This window comes from Mesoplodon densirostris, chromosome 14 (genome assembly GCF_025265405.1).
Source record: "Mesoplodon densirostris isolate mMesDen1 chromosome 14, mMesDen1 primary haplotype, whole genome shotgun sequence".
Lineage (NCBI taxonomy): Eukaryota > Metazoa > Chordata > Mammalia > Artiodactyla > Ziphiidae > Mesoplodon > Mesoplodon densirostris.
Genome location: NC_082674.1, coordinates 59,147,473 through 59,169,672, shown reverse-complemented (window position 1 = coordinate 59,169,672; position 22,200 = coordinate 59,147,473). Strand labels below are relative to the sequence as shown.

The following is a 22,200-nucleotide window of genomic DNA, read 5'->3' as shown; positions in this document are numbered from 1 at the left end:
TTTAGGGTTGTAGGAAATGTTATCTCAAATATTTCTTCTTTTAAAGGAATCTTACCTGTAGGATGTGCCTCTATAATTATAGTATTGACTATGTTTTATGGCAAGTGTATAGTTGGTGTGTATAACCTTAATTGCAGAATTGTTTATAATTACAAAGAGTTAGAAAAACCTCAGTAAATAGGTAAAAGGCTAGGTAAAATATGAGAAATCTATTATGGACTATTTTTATTATGCAACCTTCCGTAGACTGGGGAAGATGGGTTGTACTGACATAGAAAGACCTCCAACATCTTAAGAGAGAAAACTACAGAACAATATATATATTATCATATTTATGTGTTAAAAAAAAATACAAAACCTCTAAAACCATGTACATCTGAGTTCATATATGTAGAAAAATTCATAGCCGAAGGATTGGGACAGTGTGTGTGGGATTCATGGTGGTTATCTCCTGTGTGGAGGTAGAAAAAGGAGATTTTTCACAGTTCATTCTGTAGGATTTGTGTAATTTGAGTCTTTAACGATGATAATTTGTAACTTGGGTTATAAGAAAAAAATTTTAAATGAAACTTAAGTAGCGTTGTAGATGGATTCTGTTTCAGAAGGTATAAAATTTAAAGAAGGAATTTGAACACTTAATATTGATAAATTCCAATGTCTAGGGTTTCATCAGAATATTGAAGTTGTCAAGTGAAAAAATATGTAAAAGCAAAATTTCTTCTTGAAACTAATATAATATTGCAAGTCAACTATACCTCAAAAAAAGTGAAATTTTTTATTCGTAAGAACATAAATTCAACCAGACATAGGAACTTTAATAATAATAATTTAATAATAATAATAACTTTAATAATTTAATAATTAATAATTTGATTGGTCAGCTAAATTGCATTCAGTTTTCATTTCAGTAAGGTTTAATAGTCTTTGCCTACAGCTAGATTGCTTTTAACCAGGCGTGTCAAGTCTGTGATCTAGATCATGTCTGAATATCTTGTTAAGCAAGGTGTTCATAAGTGCTTTTATGTCATTGAATTTAAGTTGCCGTTTTCTGAGAGTGATGCCTGTAGGTGCAAGTCCTTGCTTCAGTAGGGAGATATTTATTCCAAGTGTATTACATTAATAAGAAAATTTGTACTTTGGAAGCACAAGCTGATTTGGGAGTAGAAAGTCTCCTGTGCTCCATACAACTATTGTTTGTGTTATTGGAGCAATTACTGAAGAGTGGTGGAGAGTTGATTTTTAGTCTTTTGTAGTTACCTTAAACAGAACTATTTATTGCGAGGTTTGATAAGACAAATCAAAGACCTGAAATAGGGATTGCTACTCTAATAAGCACCATTTTGAGTTATGAATACCTACCTTGTAAACATGCCCTGCATGCCTGATGGGCAAATTATTTGCTGTTATATTTTCCCAACTACCCCAAGATTACAGATAACCCACTAATCTGTACAAGTGGGCCAGCTGTGCTCCAAGGTGCTGGTCTGTAAAACTGACAGATTCAACCTCTTTATCTTTCATTTTCCTGACCAGGGATAACTTTCTTCTCCCAGCTCTGTTACTTTGATCTTAGAAAATTTCTCTACATGTGTCATCCTTCTATTCCTTTTAGTTCCTGCCTAGTTATGCAAGGAGAAATATTGCTCCTACTTCTTCTTCCTCAATTCCTCCCCTTCCCCTTTTCTGTGTTCCAGTAGTGAACCAAAATAAATGACAGTAATGATTATTGGTAACAGTAGTGCTTCGTCTGTCAAGGAAAAGGCAGGTTTTGAATTGGAATTGATATATGGTATTTCATTGAATCTAAGATGCCGCTTATTGGGAGATGTACCATTTATATATGGACCACAAAGAAAGAAAATATGACTGTCTTAAAATCAATGCTGTCAATATCTGAAGTCCTAGAAAGTATTGTGAGGATGCTTTCAGAATATCACAGGCTAAGTGATCTGTTTGTCTTTACCTTAAAGCAGTGATGAATCTTGGCATCACTAATAGAGAGTCACCAGACAATATAAAAAACATACATACTTGTGAATAATTCTTCTCCCTCAGTTTTAACGTAAATCAGTCAAGCCTTTAGATTTCTCTTCCAGTTTGTGGGAAATACAAGGAATAGAGGAACTGGTTAGACCACACAATGTGGAATCAAGTAGGCATAGCCAGAGGTGAGAAATTCAACAAGAAAATTGCTCCTGGCTTATCAGTAAGTCAGTGTCTTGGAGGAAAACAGGGCATTAGGGGAGACCATTCTGGATTCAAAGAGACTTAGGAGACATAACAATCAAATGTGAGCTGTGATCCTTTATTATATTCTAGAATAAACAAATCAGCTGTAAAAGACATTTATTTTTGTTAATAGGGAAAATGTGAATATATGAACATTGTATTAGATGAACTAGAGCATAATCTTGGGTGTGATAAGAAAATGTAGAAAAATGTTTTGTAGAAAAATGTTTTGTAGAAAAATGTCCTCATATTTTATATGTTACTTTGCTTTTATTAATTCTTAATGATATACTCTGAAAATACTAAGGCCCTCCACCAGGTTTCTAGCTTTAATTTGTTAATACAATGTACACAGAACAAATCATGTAACTGTCAGAACAAAGAATTGAGGCCCAGAGGAGTACAGTCTGTAGAGGTATTAAAAAGTACCAAATGCATAGCATATAGCAATCTCTATAGCAATCAAAGAAGAATCCTCAAAAACCGTAGAACATCAAGCTGGAGGGGACTGCAGGTGTCCTCAGATGTCAGAGGGAGGAAATATTTGACCCTTGTGCTGTGACTCCCCGTGTAATAGAAGTTGCTAATCAGTCATGGCTTTCCTTCCTGTATGAGAGACAGGGTCACTGAATCCTTTTCAGAGGTGCTCTCTAGAGCCAATACCAATTAAAAACCTGTTGGCACTTATTGTGAAACTTATTTTACCATCTCTCAGTCAAGCCCATTGATTTCGCAGAAGGGGAAGCTGAGGCCGGGTGGTATAGTGGAAAGCTTCGCGGACACGAGTTAAAGAATTTGCAGGATTTCTTCAGCACAAGAAACTTTTATGAGCTAACAGATGTTTAGTGTGAATTTTATTAGTTTATCAAATAGTTAAAATTTAAGTTTGTTTGGAGAGGGATACTGGTTTAGAATGAATACCTCTTTCCCTATAAAATTGTACTCAGGATCTCAAGATTCACACAATAAGCTAATGTAAACCAGGGAGATTGAAGTTAGAAATAATATCGAAGTTGAAGGCTGTTGTTGAATTATGTGTATTGAAGATAGTGAATTTAATATTGCATCACTCTGAATTTTCTTGTAAAAATGTGTTGAGTGTATAACTTGTCTTAAAAACAGTTGTTTTTTGTCATTAGCATTTAAATTGCTTAAAAAATTGGTATTTGATTATTATATTTAATCTTTAATTCTCTGAATGTATTACTTTTACCATCAGAATTACTTTTTCTTTTTTTTATTTGGTTGCGACCTGAGGCTTGTGGGATCTTAGTTCCTCAACCAGGGATTGAACCTGCGCCCTTGGCAGTGAAAGCACAGAGTCCTAACCACTGGATCACCAGGGAATTCCAGAATTACATTTCTTTAAATGAACAAACCAAACCAAAAAAAAAAACAAGAATGTAGAAACAGAACAGAGTATGTGGGGTATATAGAAATATAATGTTATATACATGAAACATAATGTTCAAGCCAATATTACTTCAATTAAAAAAAATCTCAAAAAGAATTACATTTCTTAAAAAAAAGGAGAAATGATTTAGTCGTGAATTTTTCTGGATGTGCTGCATTATTGGGATTTGGACTTCGTCTTCAAGGCTTTCCAGAGCCCTCAGCCTGCAGAGAATTTTTGACAATGTAATATGTTGTATTAGTTAATGATTTTCAGATGAATTAGATTGTATCCTCCTTTAGCAGATTATTTAGCTGATGCTAATCACAGTGATGAAGAGTAGACTAGTTGAGAATCAGTGTTCTTTTAGCACATTGTTTTTTCCTTTTTTCTTTTTGGCCACATCGCGTGGCATACGGGATCTTAGTTCCCTGACCAGGGATTGAACCCATGCCCCCTGCAGTGGAAGCGCAGAGTCTTAACCACTGGACCGCCAGGGAAGTTCCTCTTTTAGTGCATTTAAAGTCTTATTTTGGGAAAATATTTATATTCTGTGTATTGTCCATTAATGAGCTAATAGAATACTTATTTGGGGCTGACAGTTTTCTGTGTGCATTTAATCTTTATCAAAGGTCAGTGACCCATGGGGGGAAAAGGGTAGAACACATAGAAGTTTGATTTACAATTGGGTTATTGGTTTAGTTTTTTCATATTACAGATACTTTATTAAGGACCAACAATAACAACAAAACCTCCAGACCTCATGCAGTGTTGTGGTGCAGTAAAAGTGAGATGCTTGAACAGTGCATGATAACTTAATAGATCTTTACAATTATAATTTTTAAAAATATGAATGAATATAGGATTTCTATAATTCTGGCCTTGTACTACCTTTTTTGGGAAAGTTTAAACTGTTGTTTCAGGTTGTTTTGGATTTTAGTTTTAAAATGTGATTTCCTTTTTGTTTGAAAGGCATGACTGAGAAAATTGCTCTGTACTCATCATGGTGATCAGCATACACGTTACGGTGGCTTTTTTGTCAAATATTAGCTATGTGATATTTTTGTATGTTGAAATGCTTTGACAAAACCAAACTCTTTATAGAGATAAAGATACCTTTTCAAATGAAATGCAAACTGGTCATTCCAGAGTTCTGCCCCACAGAATTAATCCCCTGAAGAATCAGTGGCATTATAGTGTAAGATAGTTAAGAAAAAAGAAAGTTCTTTCATAAATAAGCAACTTGAGTTTATATTTCTTTATATTTTGATTTTCAGTTTTTATACATTTTAGCTATATCCACCCTGGCCAAAGCACAATCATGGAAGACCTCAGACAATGTCCTTGCTGCTATTCCTGAAATGTGGATTTCCTTTACCTGGGTTCTACTGCCTCTGTGCTCTTCTGGATCAGTTCTTGTTGTGCAAGTCCCTTTATTTACAGTTTTGCTTTTCCAAATGATTGCTCCTTTTCTATGAATTCTCAAGAGTTCTTAACATGTATCATGGTTATTTGTCCCTTACTAATCTGGTGAACAAGTGAGAAACCATTTGTCCTACGATGATTATATATATATTTTTAGCCCGTTTTTCTCTATGATTAAGTTATTTAGATTGTGAGTATTCTTCACATCATTGCTATTTATAAGTTATTTATTCCTAATATATATTGATATCATGGTCGTTGAAAGTAAGAAAAATTATTTCATCTGTATAGTTTTGGAGGGTCCATATATTGCTTAAAATACTTAGTTCAGAAAATGTTTTCCTTTAAAAATAATGCTCAGTATATAGGCCATAAACCCCAAATTTGTTGGTTAGTTTTGAAGCATTAAATTTTAGTTGTTAAAATGTCAGTGATGGAAGGTAAGTGAACAGTCTTATAAACGGCTTTGAAAAAACTAAACATTTATTTTGACTTATTTGCTTCAGTCTTTTATACTTACAAGAAATTCCGCTTTGAAAAAGTTTCACTGCCTTTGAATAATTTGAAGTGAAGATTCTTTCTTTTTTCAAGATGGACTGTATGGCATATAGCAGGCTGGATCCAGCCTATCATATGCTTTGTGTAATCATCAATACAATACATTAAAGAATAATATACAAAAAAAAAGGATAGACTGTAGCTTCACATTTTTGCACATCTTAGACATTATTATGAAAATTAAGATTTTTGTCATAGTTATGCCATAGTTATAGTTGATTCTCTAGTTAGAATTTTCTATTAAATATTTGTTTATTTGCAGGTATATTTGCTTACTTAAACTACCATGTTCCTCGCACGAGACGAGAAATTTTGGAGACCCTAATCAAAGGCCTTCAGAGACTGGAGTACAGAGGATATGATTCTGCTGGTATTTCCTTTAAAAAAATATTATGGGTGTTGCATGATTCTTGAATAAATAGAAAGGGTTTTTTGTTTGTTTTAGGTTACTAGATTCTTTATAATGTTCATTTTGTTGTTTCTGGTAAATCTAAAATCTGAAGATTTTTGGCTTTTATCATGTTTAAAGGGTTTGTTCATGCAATTTCAGCAGCATTAGCATTTATGTAGAATATTGCTTCTTACTGGTATCTTCTTTTGCTAAGAATGTTGCTATAAGAACAAATCACATGGGGCATTTTCATTATAAAACAGAGTTCTTAAGGCCTTACTCTGTACATTTTTTTTTCTTTCCTGTAACTTTTAATTTCTTTTTCTCCGTGGATTCCATGCTTTTGGCATGTGAACTTGCCCAAGATTCTTCTATCTTAGATAAACAACAAAGCAGATAAAAATAACTTTTTGTCAACTTTATGTTCTACTCCAGCTTCTTCCCTTAACTGTATCAGAGGTCCCCAAGACCATCCCCAGTTTCAGTGATTCCCTAGGAGGACTCAGCGTATAGTTGTACTCATGGCTCTGATTTATTACAACAAAAGAATACAAAGCAAAATCAGCAAAAGGAAAAGGTGCATGGGGTGAATTCTGGAGGAGAGCAGACATAAGCTTCAGGATTCTCTTCCTGTGGAGTCATGCAGGATATGCTTAATTCCCCCAGTGAGTTGGACAAAATGTGTGAAATGTTGTATACCAGGGAAGCTCATTAGTAACTCAGTGCCCAAGACTGTCACTGGGGGCTGGTCATGTAGATACCCTCTGCCTAACATGAGCCAAAATTCCAGGCTCCTAGAGGGAAGCAGACATTCAGCATAAGCCACATTGTTTGCACCAACAGTGTAGGTGCAGTAAGCCATACTTAATCAGTTACTGTGGTGGGAACCCTCCTGAAATCCAAGTTCACAGATGCCAGCCAATGGCCAACTTTACCAAGCAGGCCTTTCTAAGACAGCAGTCTTGGGCCTGCCATATTAACTCTTTTCTGTACACTCAACATTCCTGGTTGTAACGGGCATTTATCTTCCATGACTCTTCCTCAGTTAATGGAAAGTCAATCCCTCAACTCCTTTGTTCTTAAAATTCTCTTTCCTCAGCTTCTTTGACAGCGCATCTTCTCATTCTCCTCCTAACACGCTGATTATTTTCTGTCTGCTTTGGGGGCTTCTTTTCTTCCACCTATTACTTATATTAATGTTCTTCAAGATACTTTCATAGGCCCACTTTTCTTATTTTGTATTTTCGTGAGCTCTGACTTCATCAACCTCCTGAATTTTTTTTTTTTTTTTTTTTTTTTTTAATTTTTATGTTGGCCGCGTTGGGTCTTCATTGAGGAGTGTGGGCTCTTTGTTGCGGGCTTCTCTCTAGTTGCGGTGTGTGGGTTTAGTTGCCCTGCGGCTGTGGGATCTTAGTTCCCCGACCAGGGGTTGGAGCCACGTCCCCTGCATTGGAAGGCGGATTCTTAACCACTGGACCACCAGGGAAGTCCCAACCTCCTGTATGGTTGTGACTTACAGTCCAGATGTATTTCCCGTGCTGCACACCTGTATTTCCAGCTGCCTCCTAGAAGTGTCTCCCTGGATAAACCATGATATTATAGACTTTGCATGTGCAGAATTGAACTGACTATGCTCCATTTCTCACTCCACTCTTCACTCTGTTCTTTCTGCGTTCTTTTATCAACAGTCAGTCATTCAGCAAGTCCTTTGAGCCTGGGAGGTGTCCCAGACGTCTCCTGCTTTCTCACGTTACCTGCAGTCAGTTCTGCTTCTCAGTATCACCCATCTCTTCATGACCATTGTGTAGCTCAGGCCTTCCTCATTTTTTGCTTTGCTGTAGGTGTAACTTCTGACAGCAGGTTTCTTCTTCCTGTTTCTCTCCTCCAATCTTTACACTCTTTCCAAAGGGAGTTTTCTGAACTTTTTTGCCATGTAATTTCTCTGCTTGAAACTACTCCGTGCTTTTCCAGTACCTTCAGAGTAATTTTTTCAAATTACGTAGGGACTTCAGTAGAATCTTGAGAGATGTGTTCCCTGACATTCCCTCCTTACCCTGCTTCTGCAGTGAGCGCCCGTCTTCTTCGTTTCTCCATTGTACTTCAGTTGCAACCTGTAGTACTTTTATTATAACCACATAACTTTTATTATATTAAAACCACACTGTATTGTAATTATTTTTTCCTTGTCTGTCTTCTCAATAGACTATTGAGAAATTTAAGAGCAGGAACTGAGTTTTCTTCATTTTTATCTCTAGCAGCTACCATGGTTGTTGACATATAATAGGTTTTCAGTAAATTTTGAATTGATAAGTAAGTGAACTAATTAGATGAAAAAAATTTTTTTTTCCTTAGAAGTTTTGCCTTACAGTGATAATCTAAGTACTAGTCAGTTTCTAAATCTTGCTTTTCTACCTCTCGGTGATTTAGGTGTGGGGATTGATGGAGGTAATGACAAAGACTGGGAAGCCAATGCCTGCAAAATCCAGCTCATTAAGAAGAAAGGAAAAGTTAAGGCGCTGGATGAAGAAGTTCACAGTAATGTACTTAGTTTGGTTTTTGAACGCCCTCCTCTTTTCTTCCTTCTCCCTTCCCTACCAAATTACTTTTCCTCACATATTTTGGGGCCCATTTTGAGGATAGTGATTCTTAAAGTTGAAGGGAGGGAAGAAAAGTAGTTTTTTTTTTTTTTGTGGGCCTCTCACTGATGTGGCCTCTCCCGTTGCGGAGCACAGGCTCCGGATGCGCAGGCCTAGCGGCCATGATTCACGGGCCTATCCACTCCACGGCATGTGGGATCTTCCTGGACCGGGGCACGAACCCGTGTCCCCTGCATCGGCAGGCGGACTCTCAACCACTGCGCCACCAGGGAAGCCCAGAAAAGTAGTTTTGATACTATCTGTACTGGTTTTAATATCCCTCAGTTTCAAAAAATGATATTAACTAGGGAAGGAACTTAATTATGTACATTGTGTTCAGAGCAAGCTTAATATCCTAAAATGAAGTAGCCATCATTCCTGACGAAAGGCCTTTCATAAGACAAAAGGTATTTTCAGTGGTGCCCTTATTGATGTGTCTTCACTTGGTGGTTGTCTTCACCTTGGACTAAACGCTGAGTTTGGGTGTGTAATCAGTCTGGATGTTGCACCTTTTAGTAGGTCTGATACAATCAGGTATCATATTTTTCCCTCATGATTTTCTTACTTTCCTGGCATAAAGTAGTTGCCAGAGATACATGTTCCATTAAAGAGGGTATACTTTACGGTATTTAGTTCATTACATTATGTTTATACATTATGTTTAAATTTTATTTTTTCACAGGAAACTTGAAAACAAAACAAAACTTTGAAGTAGATTGATTGAAAAAACATTTTAAAAAAATCTCTAAAAAACCAGGAAACAGTAGGTTTTTTGTATACCTGCTCAAATGGATGCCTTCATTATCATTGTAAAGAAGTGCAGGTGGAAGAGGAGAACAATGGATTTAGTCATTTTTAATTTTCACCTAAGCCAGACATTTAGCTTTGTGGTACAATTGTTGCTTGAACAACACGTGTTTGAACTGCTCAGGTCCACTTATATGCGAATTTTTTTTTAATAGTAAATACTGCATTATTACACCATCCACAGTCAGTTAAATCCATGGAGGTGGAACCTTGGACACAGAGGGCTGACTATAAGTTATACTCTGATTTTCGACTGCTTGGTGGGTCAGCACCCCTAACCCCCCGTGTTGTTCAAGGGTCCACTGTACTTGCTTAACAAATTAAATCAGTACTTATTTTTTATGTATTGTGGGTAAGATTAGCTTGGGGTAAAGCAGACACCCCAAAAACTACACTTCAAAAACTGTGGTTATAAATATTTGGTCTAATGTGTGTACTGCATCCTGTTTACCAGGCTGATTATAGTAGGTTCTACAGGAGAGAACAAACAGATTGGTTTAAGATTCAGGGGAGAGCTAGTTCCCACAAGTTAGGAAGACTTGGGATACGTAAGGGATGGCTGCTGATTATATTTGGGCAGTGAAGGTGAGAAGGGAGGACCTTCTGAGTAGATTAGCTTGGAAAAAGATAAGAATAGGGAAGGCAAGTTTGATGGAACGTAGGTAGTCCTTCTAATCTACTTTGTTGGTAGATGAGTGGGAGGCTAGAAAGGCAGACTGTGACCAGAATCACCATCTTTGAATGTCAACATATTGAAACGTGCCTCCACCTGCAGGAAAGTGACCCTTTTCCTGGAATGGGTCACCTGCAGACAGTGCTGGTGAGTTTGTAACTGATGAATCACTTGGAAGAGCAACCTGGCAATGTCTAAATGGGAGACGCCTATACCTTGTGGCCAAGCACTTCCACTCTTGGGCAGGTACTCGAAAGAAACACTATGACGGGGAGACGTGACAATAAGATGCACTGCAGCAAAGTTTAGAAGCAACCTGGAATAAGTTGTATGTGATAGTGAATGACCATGTGTAGCTTTTGAAAGACGTGTACTGGATCTGGTTCTGCATGTGGGGACATGCATAATTTCTGAGAACTTAATGTTGCGTGAAAAAAGCAACCTAGAGAAGGATATGCAAAGTATTGTACCATTAAAAAAAAAAGAACACTATAATTTATGGATATAGTAGCATGATGGAAATTTGAAGGCATAGGTGGGAAAGCTCTTATGAATCCTGTGGGGAGGAAAAGGATGGAGCAGGGTATAAAGAAGGCACCAACTGCATTTTTTTACATTTTAGGGTTTATTTATTTATTATTTATTTTTGGCTGCGTTGGGTCTTTGTTGCTGCACGCCGCCTTTCTCTAGTTGCGAGGAGTGGGGGCTACTCTTCGCTGTGGTGCGCGGGCCTCCCACTGTGGCAGCTTCTCCTGTTGTGGAGCTCGGGCTCTAGGCACGTGGGCTTCAGTAGTTGCAGCACGTGGGCTTCAGCAGTTGTGGCTCGTGGGCTCTAGAGCGCAGGCTCAGTATTTGGGGCGCACAGGCTCAGTTGCTCCACGGCATGTGGGATCTTCCCGGACCAGGGCTCGAACCCGTGTCCCCTGCATTGGCAGGTGGATTCTCAACCACTGTGCCACCAGGGAAGCCCACATTTCAGGGTTTAAAAAAGATCTAAAGCATAAATGGTTAGACATTAGCATTTGTTAAGTCGGAGTGTGGTTATTTCGATGTTTGTGATGTTTATTTTATTATTCCCAGCAAGTTTTAGTGTTTAACCTCTTAAGACAAAAGGGAAGGAAGACATCTCAGGGAAGACCGTTAGGTTGCTTTTTGGTAGCTCCTGACTTTGATAATACTTGCTAACATTTATTGATTGCTTTCTGTGTCCCAGGCACTCTACTAAGTGCCTTCTATATAGTCCTCGTCATAACCCATGAAGTAAGTGAAATTACCATCCTCATTTTGCAGATGAGAAAATTGAAGCTCAGAGGAGCAGGTACTGACATTAGGTGGTGTCAGCAGTAAAAGCAGTGAAGTTTGGGGGCAGAGGAAAGGCAGAGGAGGACTGCTGTTCTAGGGCATGACAACAAGTAAAGATTTTTTAAATAATTTATGTCTTAAAGATGTAAAACACAAATGGTTATATGTTAACATTTGTTGTCTGGGTGTAGGTATTTGAGTGTTTCATTATTACCAGCAAATTAAATATGTTTGAACTATTAAAAAGAAAGATGACATCTGAGAATAGGTACACAGAGGGCAAGGAACCTTGGGAGTAATAAGGGTGGGGGGAAGACAGAAGATGCAAGAAAGGAAATTATTGAGGCGTTACAGCTCAGAAAGGTCAAGGCACAGGTGGGGAGTTAACCTCTATAGGAGTTAAAGGGAAAAGAAATCTAATTAAAACGGAGTTATGAGGTGAAGGGGAAACCTGAGTAAGGTAGATTGAGGGACCATATAGGTAGGATTGAGGCTTAAAAAGAGTATAAAAAATGTCATGAGCTGTTGGGGAATTGAATGAGTTCTCAGTTTAGTGAATAGGGAACATGGATACATGTTCATTAAATGGCAACAGTTAAATAGATTTGATAATTACCCATGAACTTGAAATGGACTCAACTTACAGGATTTTGTGACTTTCTTCAGTGTTGCTTGGCAGCTTGCGGTGGGCGGGGGAGAGAAAACTGAGTGTAGCGTTATCTAGACTTAAGGTTCAACAAGGGGCTTTAGAATGGAGTAACAGTGGTTAGGAAGAGTCAGGATTAGAGCCCTGATTAATTTATAAAACATGCAATATTTCTTGCGGGGAATATGCGTATTGTCATAGCAATGATCTTTTTCTTATTAGTCATTAGATAATGTTCCTTTGGCAACAGTGAAATAGGTATGGTAATTACAGTGAATTTGAAATGAGTTCATTTTATAGACTCTTGTTGCTTTCTCCAATGTACTTTCTCTTGCCAGCAAGTGGGGGCACATACTGCTTTTAATTATAGTTAACCCAAAAAACTAGTCAAATGTTTTCACTGCTTGCATTGCCTGTTAAGTAGTAATAAATTGAAATCCTTACTTTTCTGGAGGTCATTTATCAGGTCACCTTAATTTTTCAGAACACAATTAAGCCAGAAAAGAATACATTGATGATTTTATCCATTGATTGAACTACCCAACAAAAGTTTGAGTATCTGTCCTATATAGCTTAGTGCTTACGGTTCAAATAAGACAAGCTGCTACCTTTGTAGATCTTAAATTCTGGCAGAAGCCAGGTAGACAACATGTCATAAATGTTATAATAGTATGGCAGAGTATACATTGTGGTTTTAGGCTTAGGTTCTGGAGTCAAGCACTCTTGGGTTCAAATCCTGTCTCTGTTTCCTATTAGTTGTGACCTAGGGCAGGTTCTGTGACCTCGTGAAGCCTCAGTTTCTTTATCTATAAAATGGGGACAGTTGTACCTAACAGTACCTAATTGTACTGTAAGGATTCAATAACAAAATGAATATTTATTGAGTACCTATTATTTACCACCCATTGTTCTAAGCCCTTAGGACAAAGAAAAGATAAGCAAACTCCCTGCCCTGATGGAGCTTACTGTCTAGTGAGAGTGCCAGATGACAAACAGTAAATAAGGTTAGGTAGTGGGAAGCATCGCATAGCACAGGGAGATCAGCTCGGTTCTTTGTGACCCCTGGGAGGGGTGGGATAGGGAGGGTGGGATAGGGAGGGTGGGAGGGAGGGAGACACAAGAGGGAAGGGATATGGGAACAGATGTTTATGTATAACTGATTCACTTTGTTATAAAGGAGAAACTAAAAAAAAAAAAAATAATAATAACGTTAGGTAGTGATTAGTGCCATGGAGAAAAAGTATGGTAGAGATGACATTTGAGCAGAGATCACGTGATTGTCTGAAGAAGGGAATTCTAGGCAGAGGGAGCACCAAGTGCATAGATTCATTGTTGGTTTGGCCTGCTTATAGCTGGAAGTCAGTGGGGCTAGAGCTCAGTAAGTGAGGGAGAGAGTGGCAGGAGATGAGGCTAGAGAGGAGGCTGATGGCTAGGTCATGGAGGGTCTTCAGAATGATGGATTTTACTTTGTGTGTCGTGGGAAGCCACTGGAACATTTTGCATAGGGGACTGACGTGATCTAACTTCTGTTTTGAAAGGATCACTTTGGTTAGATTGTACAGAGGAAGACTGGACACAGGGCGACCAGTTAGGATTCTGTTTAGTAGTCCATGTAGAGATGATGGCGGCTTAGGCCACAGTGATAGGGATAGAGTGGGGAGATGTCTGTAGTACCTTGCACAGGGTAAGTTCTCCATAAATGTTAGCTGTTGTTATTTGTAAAAGGTGCATTGAAAGCTTTGAGGAGTGATTGGAGAGGGTTGGGAGAGAAGGATGGAAAGGTAGGTGGGGGCCAGATGGTGAAGGGCCTTTGTATACCATGAAAAGGTGTTGGGGCTTTATCTTGTGAGAAAATGGTTCTCTGGTTGTATGTTAGAATTTGAGAATCTTTTTTTAAATCCATGTGACCAGGTTTAGGATGATTCATATGGGTAGCTAGGGATGCGAACCACATTTTAAGCAACTGGAAGTCTATTTAAGGATTTTAAGCATTGTTTCTTTATCAGATTTGTATTTTAGGATGACCTCTGTTTAAGCCAGGATAAAATCTACAAAGACTATGTACTAAAATGTGTGGACTTTCCTGTTCACATTTCTGAGCATTTTGCTCTCAATTTAGACCTAATTCTGATAAGGTTTGTTATCTGGTTTCTTAGCCAAATGAAATTTCTATTTAGGAAATTAGAAGGAGACATTACTGGTAGATGCTATACTAGAACTGTCTTTTTTTTTTTTCTTTTCCCTGGAGGAAGCGAGAAGAGAGAGTTCGTAAGGAGAAGGAATTAGAACAGCTGCTTTGCAAGACAGAGGAGCATCAGCCCATAACCTCATACTTTCATAGTGCTGCTTTGTTTTCAAGGACTATTTTTTGATTATGCAAGCTCTTCATAATTGCAGTTTATGGTGTGAGATACGGTTACATTCACTGGGGACCAAAGAAATTGCAGTCATAATGTTGTGTGGCATTGAGAAAATGAATTTTTTTACATGTCTAATTAAAATGATACTGATTTTTTTCAAGGAAAGGATTAAATACAGATTTTTAAAAATCACCTTAACTCTTTTTGACCATAGGTTTGAAAATTTTCAAGCCTCCAGAAAAGTTGAAAGAATAGTACATTAATCATCCATATACTTCATCTAGTTCTACCAGTTGTTAGCATTTTGTCACATATGCTTTGTCTCTTTGTATATATTTTTTTGGTTGTTATTGGAACCATTTGCCCTAAATACTTCAGCTGCATTGACTCCTGTAAGTCTTTTAATTACTGTTTTGAATATGCCTGATCTTCAGTTTCAATAATTATATATTCCAGGTGAGCAGAACTGTAATAATTATATTTAACTTTAGCTTATAGCATTACCTCTACAACATGATTTAATATTGAAATTTTTTATTTTATCTTCTTCAGAACAACAAGATATGGATTTGGATATAGAATTTGATGTACACCTTGGGATAGCTCATACCCGTTGGGCCACGCATGGCGAACCCAGTCCTGTCAATAGCCATCCCCAGCGCTCTGATAAAAATAATGGTATGGACAGACTGTACATGCTCTGGAGTGTTTGTAGAGGGCCAGTAAGAGGAGAAGAATGACTCTGTTTTCATTGTCTTAATATGGAAAATTTCAAGCATATTCAGATGTAGAGAGTATACAGAACCTGATATATATCCATCACCCAGCTTTAACATTTATCAATACATAATCAGTTATATTTTTCTGTACCCCACCCAGATTATTTTGGAAGCCAATAGATATCATATAGATAGATGTATCACAGATAACTAGATATCATAGCATTTAATTAGTAATTATGTAAGTGTGTATCTCTAAAAGGTAAGGACTTAGTAGATTGACTTATCTCCTAAGTCGCCTAAGAGACTTTTCCTTTTCTCTCCTTTCTTCCTTGCAGTTTACTCTATTGTTTGTCCTGTAGAGTTTCCTACAGTCTAGATCTTGCTAATGGCATGCATCCTGTGGTGTCACTTAACATGATTCTCTGTCCCTTCTATTTGTTATAAATTGGTATGGTATTTGTTTGTACCTGTAATGTTTGGATGTTTTTCTTTTTGTGTTAGGTCATTGATAATCATTGCCAATATTAATTATTTCTTTAGGGGTTATAAAATGGTGATAGTCTAATACAATCTTTCCTTCGTCATTTATTATCTAAAATACTTCTATAAAGAGAAACTTCTCCATATTAACCACTTGATTACCCTGATGTACAGATTGTATAGGAAAGGCAAGATAAATGTTTGATTTTTTTCCCCTTGATTTACCATTTTTCAAATGAAGCAGTTCTAATGTTCTAAGGTGAACAGAGTTCCTTTTTATAATTACTGTATTATTATAAATTCATGGATTTAAAATATTTCATTTGTTTCAAAACACTGAAGTAATTATCTATATTGATGCACAAAACTTCCCATTGGGAGCTTATTCAGGTTGACTCCTGAGTCCTTTTGATGTGACCCAAGTAGGCTCAGTACTCTTTGTTATTTTCTGATAGTTCAAGATGTTGCAGGTTTATCTAATCCTGCCCCAAACCTGGAATCAGTCATTTCTCTAAGGAGTCCTAGTTCCTTTCAGTGGAAACGATAATTAAAGACTATAAACCTGGGTGCCGTGGTAGCTGCGACATGGGGGGCCTGGAGCAGATGCTGGAAGTAGCGGAACCAAGGCCTGAGGGGGTGGGTGTGGCGACCACCGAAACACAGCACCCTGTGCTCCCTCCTTTTGCGGCGCCTCGTCTCTCCCCTCCATCAGCTGCTGTGAGCCAGCGCCTCTGCCCAAGGAAAGGAAGGGGTGGCGATGAAGAAGACCACCATCTTCCCCCCAAGACCAAAAGGAGTAGTAGAAAGCCTGTCTTTCACGATCCCGGGACACAGAGTCTTCACGCAGTGATAGTGGCGGGAGCAGCAGCAGCGTTAATAGCCAGGGCTGGCGGGCCAGAAAGTGGCTTAAACCACCTCGTCGCCGGGCCCAGCGCCAGCACCCCCAGCCCGTGCCAGGCAGTCTGCCAAGGCCCTGGCTTGCACCTCAGCCAGATCCTGAAGGAGGCCCACTTTCATGGCCGACAGCACTAAGGACGGCCTCCCACATGATGTGCTGGCAGTTTGTTGCCTTCTGTGAAGGGACAGTGCCATGCAGATTTGATATTTCAACATAACAGTGTTCTAAAAAGTTGCACAAAAAAATGCCTGTTGGCTTTTCAGTCGATATTTGAAATAACAGGTTAACAGGCAGTTGTTTACTTCTGGTTTTGCTGCACTATTGTGATAAAAAAGGGGTTTTGAAGCTGTTTTTTTATAGGATTCTTTTGAGGGTGGGTATCAAATCTGCATCAAGGTAAACGTAGGAGGAAATCTCATCTGCATGTTGAATCCATAGTTTGTCCAATTCGGATTGATTTCTAGATCTGTCGATTAGAAATTCTACTTTATGTAAAAAGGCCTTTTATAAATGCAGAATCTTCAGTTTTTAAAATTCAATAAACTAGAGAAGAGTATCTAGTTTCCATGAAAAAAACGGAAGTTTTTTTCCAAAATATAGAATGCTTGATTCAGTTTTGCCCTGAAATTAATTGCCATACCACCTCTTAGTATGTAGATGTCCTGTTGAAAGTACTCGCTCCTTTGTGCCAGGAGAACAATCAGATCCAAGTTTCACTGTGTAAGTAAGCATCCTCCCTGATAACTGTCTTCTCTCTTTGTTATATATTTATATTTCCAGAGAGGTCTTTCAGACTCTCGGATACACAGATAACTTGTTACCATTACTCCTCCAAAGCCTACATCTCAGACTTAGAAAACATTGCTCAGTTAGGACAGTCAAGAAACATGTGATGACTTTTTGTCTTACAAACTTTTCCAGCAGTAGCTTCTGTGATCTCATTGATAACTCCACCTCGTAGTGTCGAGAATTAAGGAGCAGGTGAAGGCTGACAAAGTGTAAGCTCTCTGAACTGATGTCTGAAGTCACAAGTATTTTAAAACTGTTGGAGAAGGATTTACTTTATGCTTAAAGTAACCCCCAACAGTAAGTAAGGGGCCACATTCCACCACTGAAACTGGAAAGACTGGTGTGGCTTAGAAGTACATCAGCAGAGGCACTTCTAGGAGAAACAGCACGGTAGTATTTATTTAGAGATGGATTGTTCCCGTGTTATTTAGTCATGCTAGAGAGCCACCCACGTTTGAATAACAAAGGCGTAGATGTGTCTTCTGCCGCAGTGACAAGCTGTGTGAATACGGAGCCAGGATGCATCAGGTCATCTTCTTGTGAGAGTGCAGGGAGGGACAACCTGCCATTCTACGTGGAGGAAAGTGCCGTAGAGTCTACCGCCTGCTGTCACCCTCCACTTCACTGGGAGTCCGCACAGCGCACACAGCAGATCTGAGGAGCATGGATAGCTCTAGAAGGAACTTCCGTCTTTGTCAAGATTAGAAAAGGACACAGGGAACAGAGTGAGATTTTCTTATGTGACAGAACTAAAATTTGAAGATGAGGCCTGTAGGAAGAGGGCAAACATAGGCCCATGCTTATGGAGGGGATGGTTTGTCCAAGAATTTTTTTTTTTTTTACTACCATCTCCGAAGTTCTAAAACCAGATGTTTGATGAGGATTTTGGATCATAATAGGTTTGATGGCAGGGAATATGGAAAGGACACATTGCTAATATTTTATCCAACAAAAAGGCAAACAGCAACTAAATGCTGTAAGAAGACAAGCTCTCATGTGTACACACATGTGCACAACACAATTCAGGAATACCCAGGAGGACTCCTGCAGGCTTAATGGATGGCAGCCTGCTGAAACAGAACGTGTATTAACAAGAACATGTAAAACTCAGGAAAGCACGTGTCCTTTTATTTCCCACCTAGCTGAAAGAAATGAAAGATGAAACCATCATTGAAACAAAACAGTTTTTTTTCCAAATAAGTACAGTTACAGTGCTGGGCTAGCAATTAACTCTTTTACCCTGTTAAACACAAGAATAATCTCCATCCCATCCTGCATATTTTCTACAGCCTTGGCAGCTTGAGATACATTTCTGTTATGAGGCTACTTGATAGTAAATGGTCATCTTTTAAAACTTCTGTTAGCTCAAGCTAGTAACACCATGTACTTCTATATTGCACTGCCAAAAAAAAAAAAAAAAAAAAGACTAAACCAGGTCTTAGAAGTGCTCGTTGCACCTAGGCCTTTTCAGTGAGCAGAGCTAGGAAATATATATACCTCTGTGTATGTGCATGTATAAATTTAAAGAGAAAACACAACATAATTTTACACTAACACTTTCAATTCAAATCCAGGGCTGTAAGGCTTTTACTTAACCTCATTGATTTATGTATTTCTTTTCAGTCACACTTAAAAACTTAGTTCTTAACACCAGCAACATACTTTTTTGATCTATCCGATGTTACATGTACAATGGAATCATAATGTCAACACTACCATAACAGTATGTTGACTGTTTTTTGTTTATTTTTTTGTCCTTAGGGTATATCTCTCTAGGGATGTATAATCAAATTACTATGTTTTGGAGTCACTTGGAATAATCCTTCTGTATGTAATTGTTCTACTAGCTGGGTATAGCATTATGTTAATATGTTTTATTTTGAGTTTTAGGAATTGATTTCCTTTAAAAATAATTTTTATTTAAAACTATTTAAAATATTTGCATAGTTCCGAGGTCATACCTATAAAAAAGGCATACTAAAATAAGTCTAGCTTCTATCTTATTTCCTCTTCCTTATTCCATCTCTTCCTGTATATAAACATTTAACAAAATTTTTGAGTCTATTCTTCCATAATTTTAAAAAATAAGTGAATACATTCATATGTGTATATATGTATGTATGTGTGTATATATATCCCTTTGAGGTAAGATTTTGTAGTTTAATTCAGTAGCTACCTTTTTAGGTTTTTCGTGCTTCACATAATTATTGGATTAGAATGTTAACTACTCAAACTTTTAATACTGACAAGGTCTTTATAAAAGATTTCTGAAAAACTATATGTTATATTTTGAGAATTTGGCTTTAATTTAAGTCTTTATATCAGCTATTTATGATTCTCTGTGTTCTAGCATTAAAATTTTAAGATTTATTTTTGTAGTATCATTTTGTGGTATCTTTTCTTTCTTAGAAATCTAGTGAAGTGTTTAACATTTGGTTTGTAATGAACGTGTTCAGTTCAAGCTCACTTAATGTCAGATCTTTACATTAAAAAACATTTTGATAATTTGATATAAAATTGAATTTAGTGGTAATTTCTCTCCTGATTTACATGAACTTTAAATAAGAAATCCACATTAGTTGCCTTTACTTTACATACACTGTCAGTGGCTACAAATAATATTGTCAACTCCTGATTGCACATTCTTACATTTTTGAAAGTTATTTAATCAAAAAAAGATGAAAATTATCCCACTGTCATCTGTGTTTGATCTTGAAATGCTTCTTTAACTTTGGTTTATCTGACATTCTGGGAGTTTTCTGGACCTCAGATAAGTAAATTAAACTATAGAACTGAGTAACTGTCTGTTTTTTCTCAATTCTTTAACTTTGGTTTTAAACTCATTTAGTGTAAATTGAATGAAGCCTTTTTTTTAAACTTAGGAATGTTTTATGCATAAGAATGAATGAACAAAGAAGTGAGAATAATAGTTATTTAGTTCAACCCTTTAATTTTGCAAATGAGGAAACTGGCCCAGGGAACCTGCTTCTTTTACATGGTGGCACTGGACTGGTAGTTTAGCTACCAGCTACAACTGAAGTTGATGTCTCTAGACTCCAGTTTATTATATTAACCCACTATACCCACCTCTTAGCACTGTGTGCTTCTACATGTGAACTGTGCTGTCTACCTGAGGGTAATCTGATGATGAAAAGTGGATAATACTTGATTACACCTGAAAGTATAGCATGTAACAAATTTTTTGACTTGAGAAAAATCTAATAGTAATGGCAATTTATAGTGTTTATTAGACCTATAATTTTTTGGTCATCAATACTTTTATCTCTTTTAGAATTTATTGTTATTCACAATGGAATCATCACCAACTACAAAGACTTGAAAAAGTTTTTGGTAAGTAAAGTGACCTAAAAAGACTACCAGTCTTTGAAGAATACTTCTAATGAGAGCATTGAGGTTGTTTGTTGGGATGTGCAGTAAATCCTATCTCGATGTGATCAAAGAATTCCTAAGACAGTTAAAGGATATGGTGGTTTATTGGACTTTTTTTTGTTGACAGTACAACTTTTTTGTTTCTTATATGAAAAGAAAATAATTATTTGGCTTGATTATAAATGACCCAAAAGCTTAAATAAAATTGGAATTTGGGGGGATGTCTTTGCATTGTGAGAGACCGTGTCATTTTTAAAAGATTCTAGGGTGTTAAAAGACTCAAGACAGATTGAGTGAAGGCTCCATGCCCTAAATAGCTGTGTACTATATAGTAATGGTAATGATGATGACTTCATGAGTGACTTCTCAGAGCTGTCCGGTTCAGCATTCTGCAGTGATGGAAACTTTCTATACGTGTACTGTCCCAATATGGTAGCCACTGTCCACATGTGGCTGTTGAGGTAGGATGAATGAGGAACTAAATTTGAAATTTTATTTCACTTTAAATTTCAATAGCCACATATAGCTAATGGCCACTGTATTGGACAGTGAAATATCATCATTAAAGAAGGAATCATGGGCTTCCCTGGTGGCACAGTGGTTAAGAATCCGCCTGCCAATGCAGGGGACACGGGTTCGAGCCCTGGTCCGGGAGGATCCCACATGCCGCAGAGCAACTAAGGCCGTGCGCCACAACTACTGAGCCTGCGCTCTAGAGCCCGTGAGCCACAACTACTGAGCCCGTGTGCCACAACTACTGAAGCCCATGCGCCTAGAGCCCATGCTCCACAACAAGAGAAGCCACCACAAGGAGAAGCCCGTGCTCTGCAACAAGAGAAGCCGCCATAATGAGAAGCCTGTGCACTGCAACAAAGGGTAGCCCCCACTCGACCCAACTAAAGAAAGCCCGTGCAGCAACAACGAAGACCCAACACAGCCAAAAATAAATAAATAAATTTATAAAAAAAAAGAAGTAATCATTATATTCATAATGGAATTAGTGGTTTGTGAATGTTATATATTTCATTATATTTTAATTATTTTAAAATGTATTTAATTCATATATGACATATATAGATTTATATAATTATAAGTATGTTTGGTCACAGAGAATTATAAGTATGTTTGGTCACCTCACTATTTTGGGTTCACCGTAATTAGATGGTGACCTTAACTTTAAAGATTGGGTAATCAGGGTGTGGTGGTCAAGAAAAGACTAGAAGTTGGGTAATGAGATTTTTGAGGAAAAATTGTGTAGAAAAGATTTAGATATTATGAATATTTCCTTGAATGGGTCAAAATTTTTTCCTTTCTAATTACAGGAAAGCAAAGGCTATGACTTTGAATCTGAAACAGACACAGAGACAATTGCCAAGCTTGTTAAGTACATGTATGACAATCGGGAAAGTCAAGATACAAGTTTTACTACCTTGGTGGAGAGAGTCATCCAACAATTGGTATTAAACCACACTTTTAAGGATAATTATTGCCAACATTAATC

General features: G+C 37.5%; 1 protein-coding gene and 1 pseudogene across 2 annotated transcripts in view; both read left to right on the top strand.

Moving 5' to 3' along the window:
• GFPT1 (glutamine--fructose-6-phosphate transaminase 1) overlaps window positions 1–22,200 on the top strand; it is a 66,611-nt gene that overhangs the window by 6,017 nt on the left and 38,394 nt on the right. For both annotated transcript variants that reach the window (XM_060116722.1, XM_060116721.1), the window contains exons 2-6: window positions 5,868–5,975; window positions 8,424–8,531; window positions 14,973–15,098; window positions 20,602–20,660; window positions 22,022–22,156. In XM_060116722.1, coding sequence (XP_059972705.1) covers window positions 5,868–5,975; window positions 8,424–8,531; window positions 14,973–15,098; window positions 20,602–20,660; window positions 22,022–22,156 — 536 coding nt within the window. The remainder of the gene's footprint in view (window positions 1–5,867; window positions 5,976–8,423; window positions 8,532–14,972; window positions 15,099–20,601; window positions 20,661–22,021; window positions 22,157–22,200) is intronic.
• Window positions 16,054–16,672, top strand: LOC132502038 (protein FAM104A-like; annotated as a pseudogene).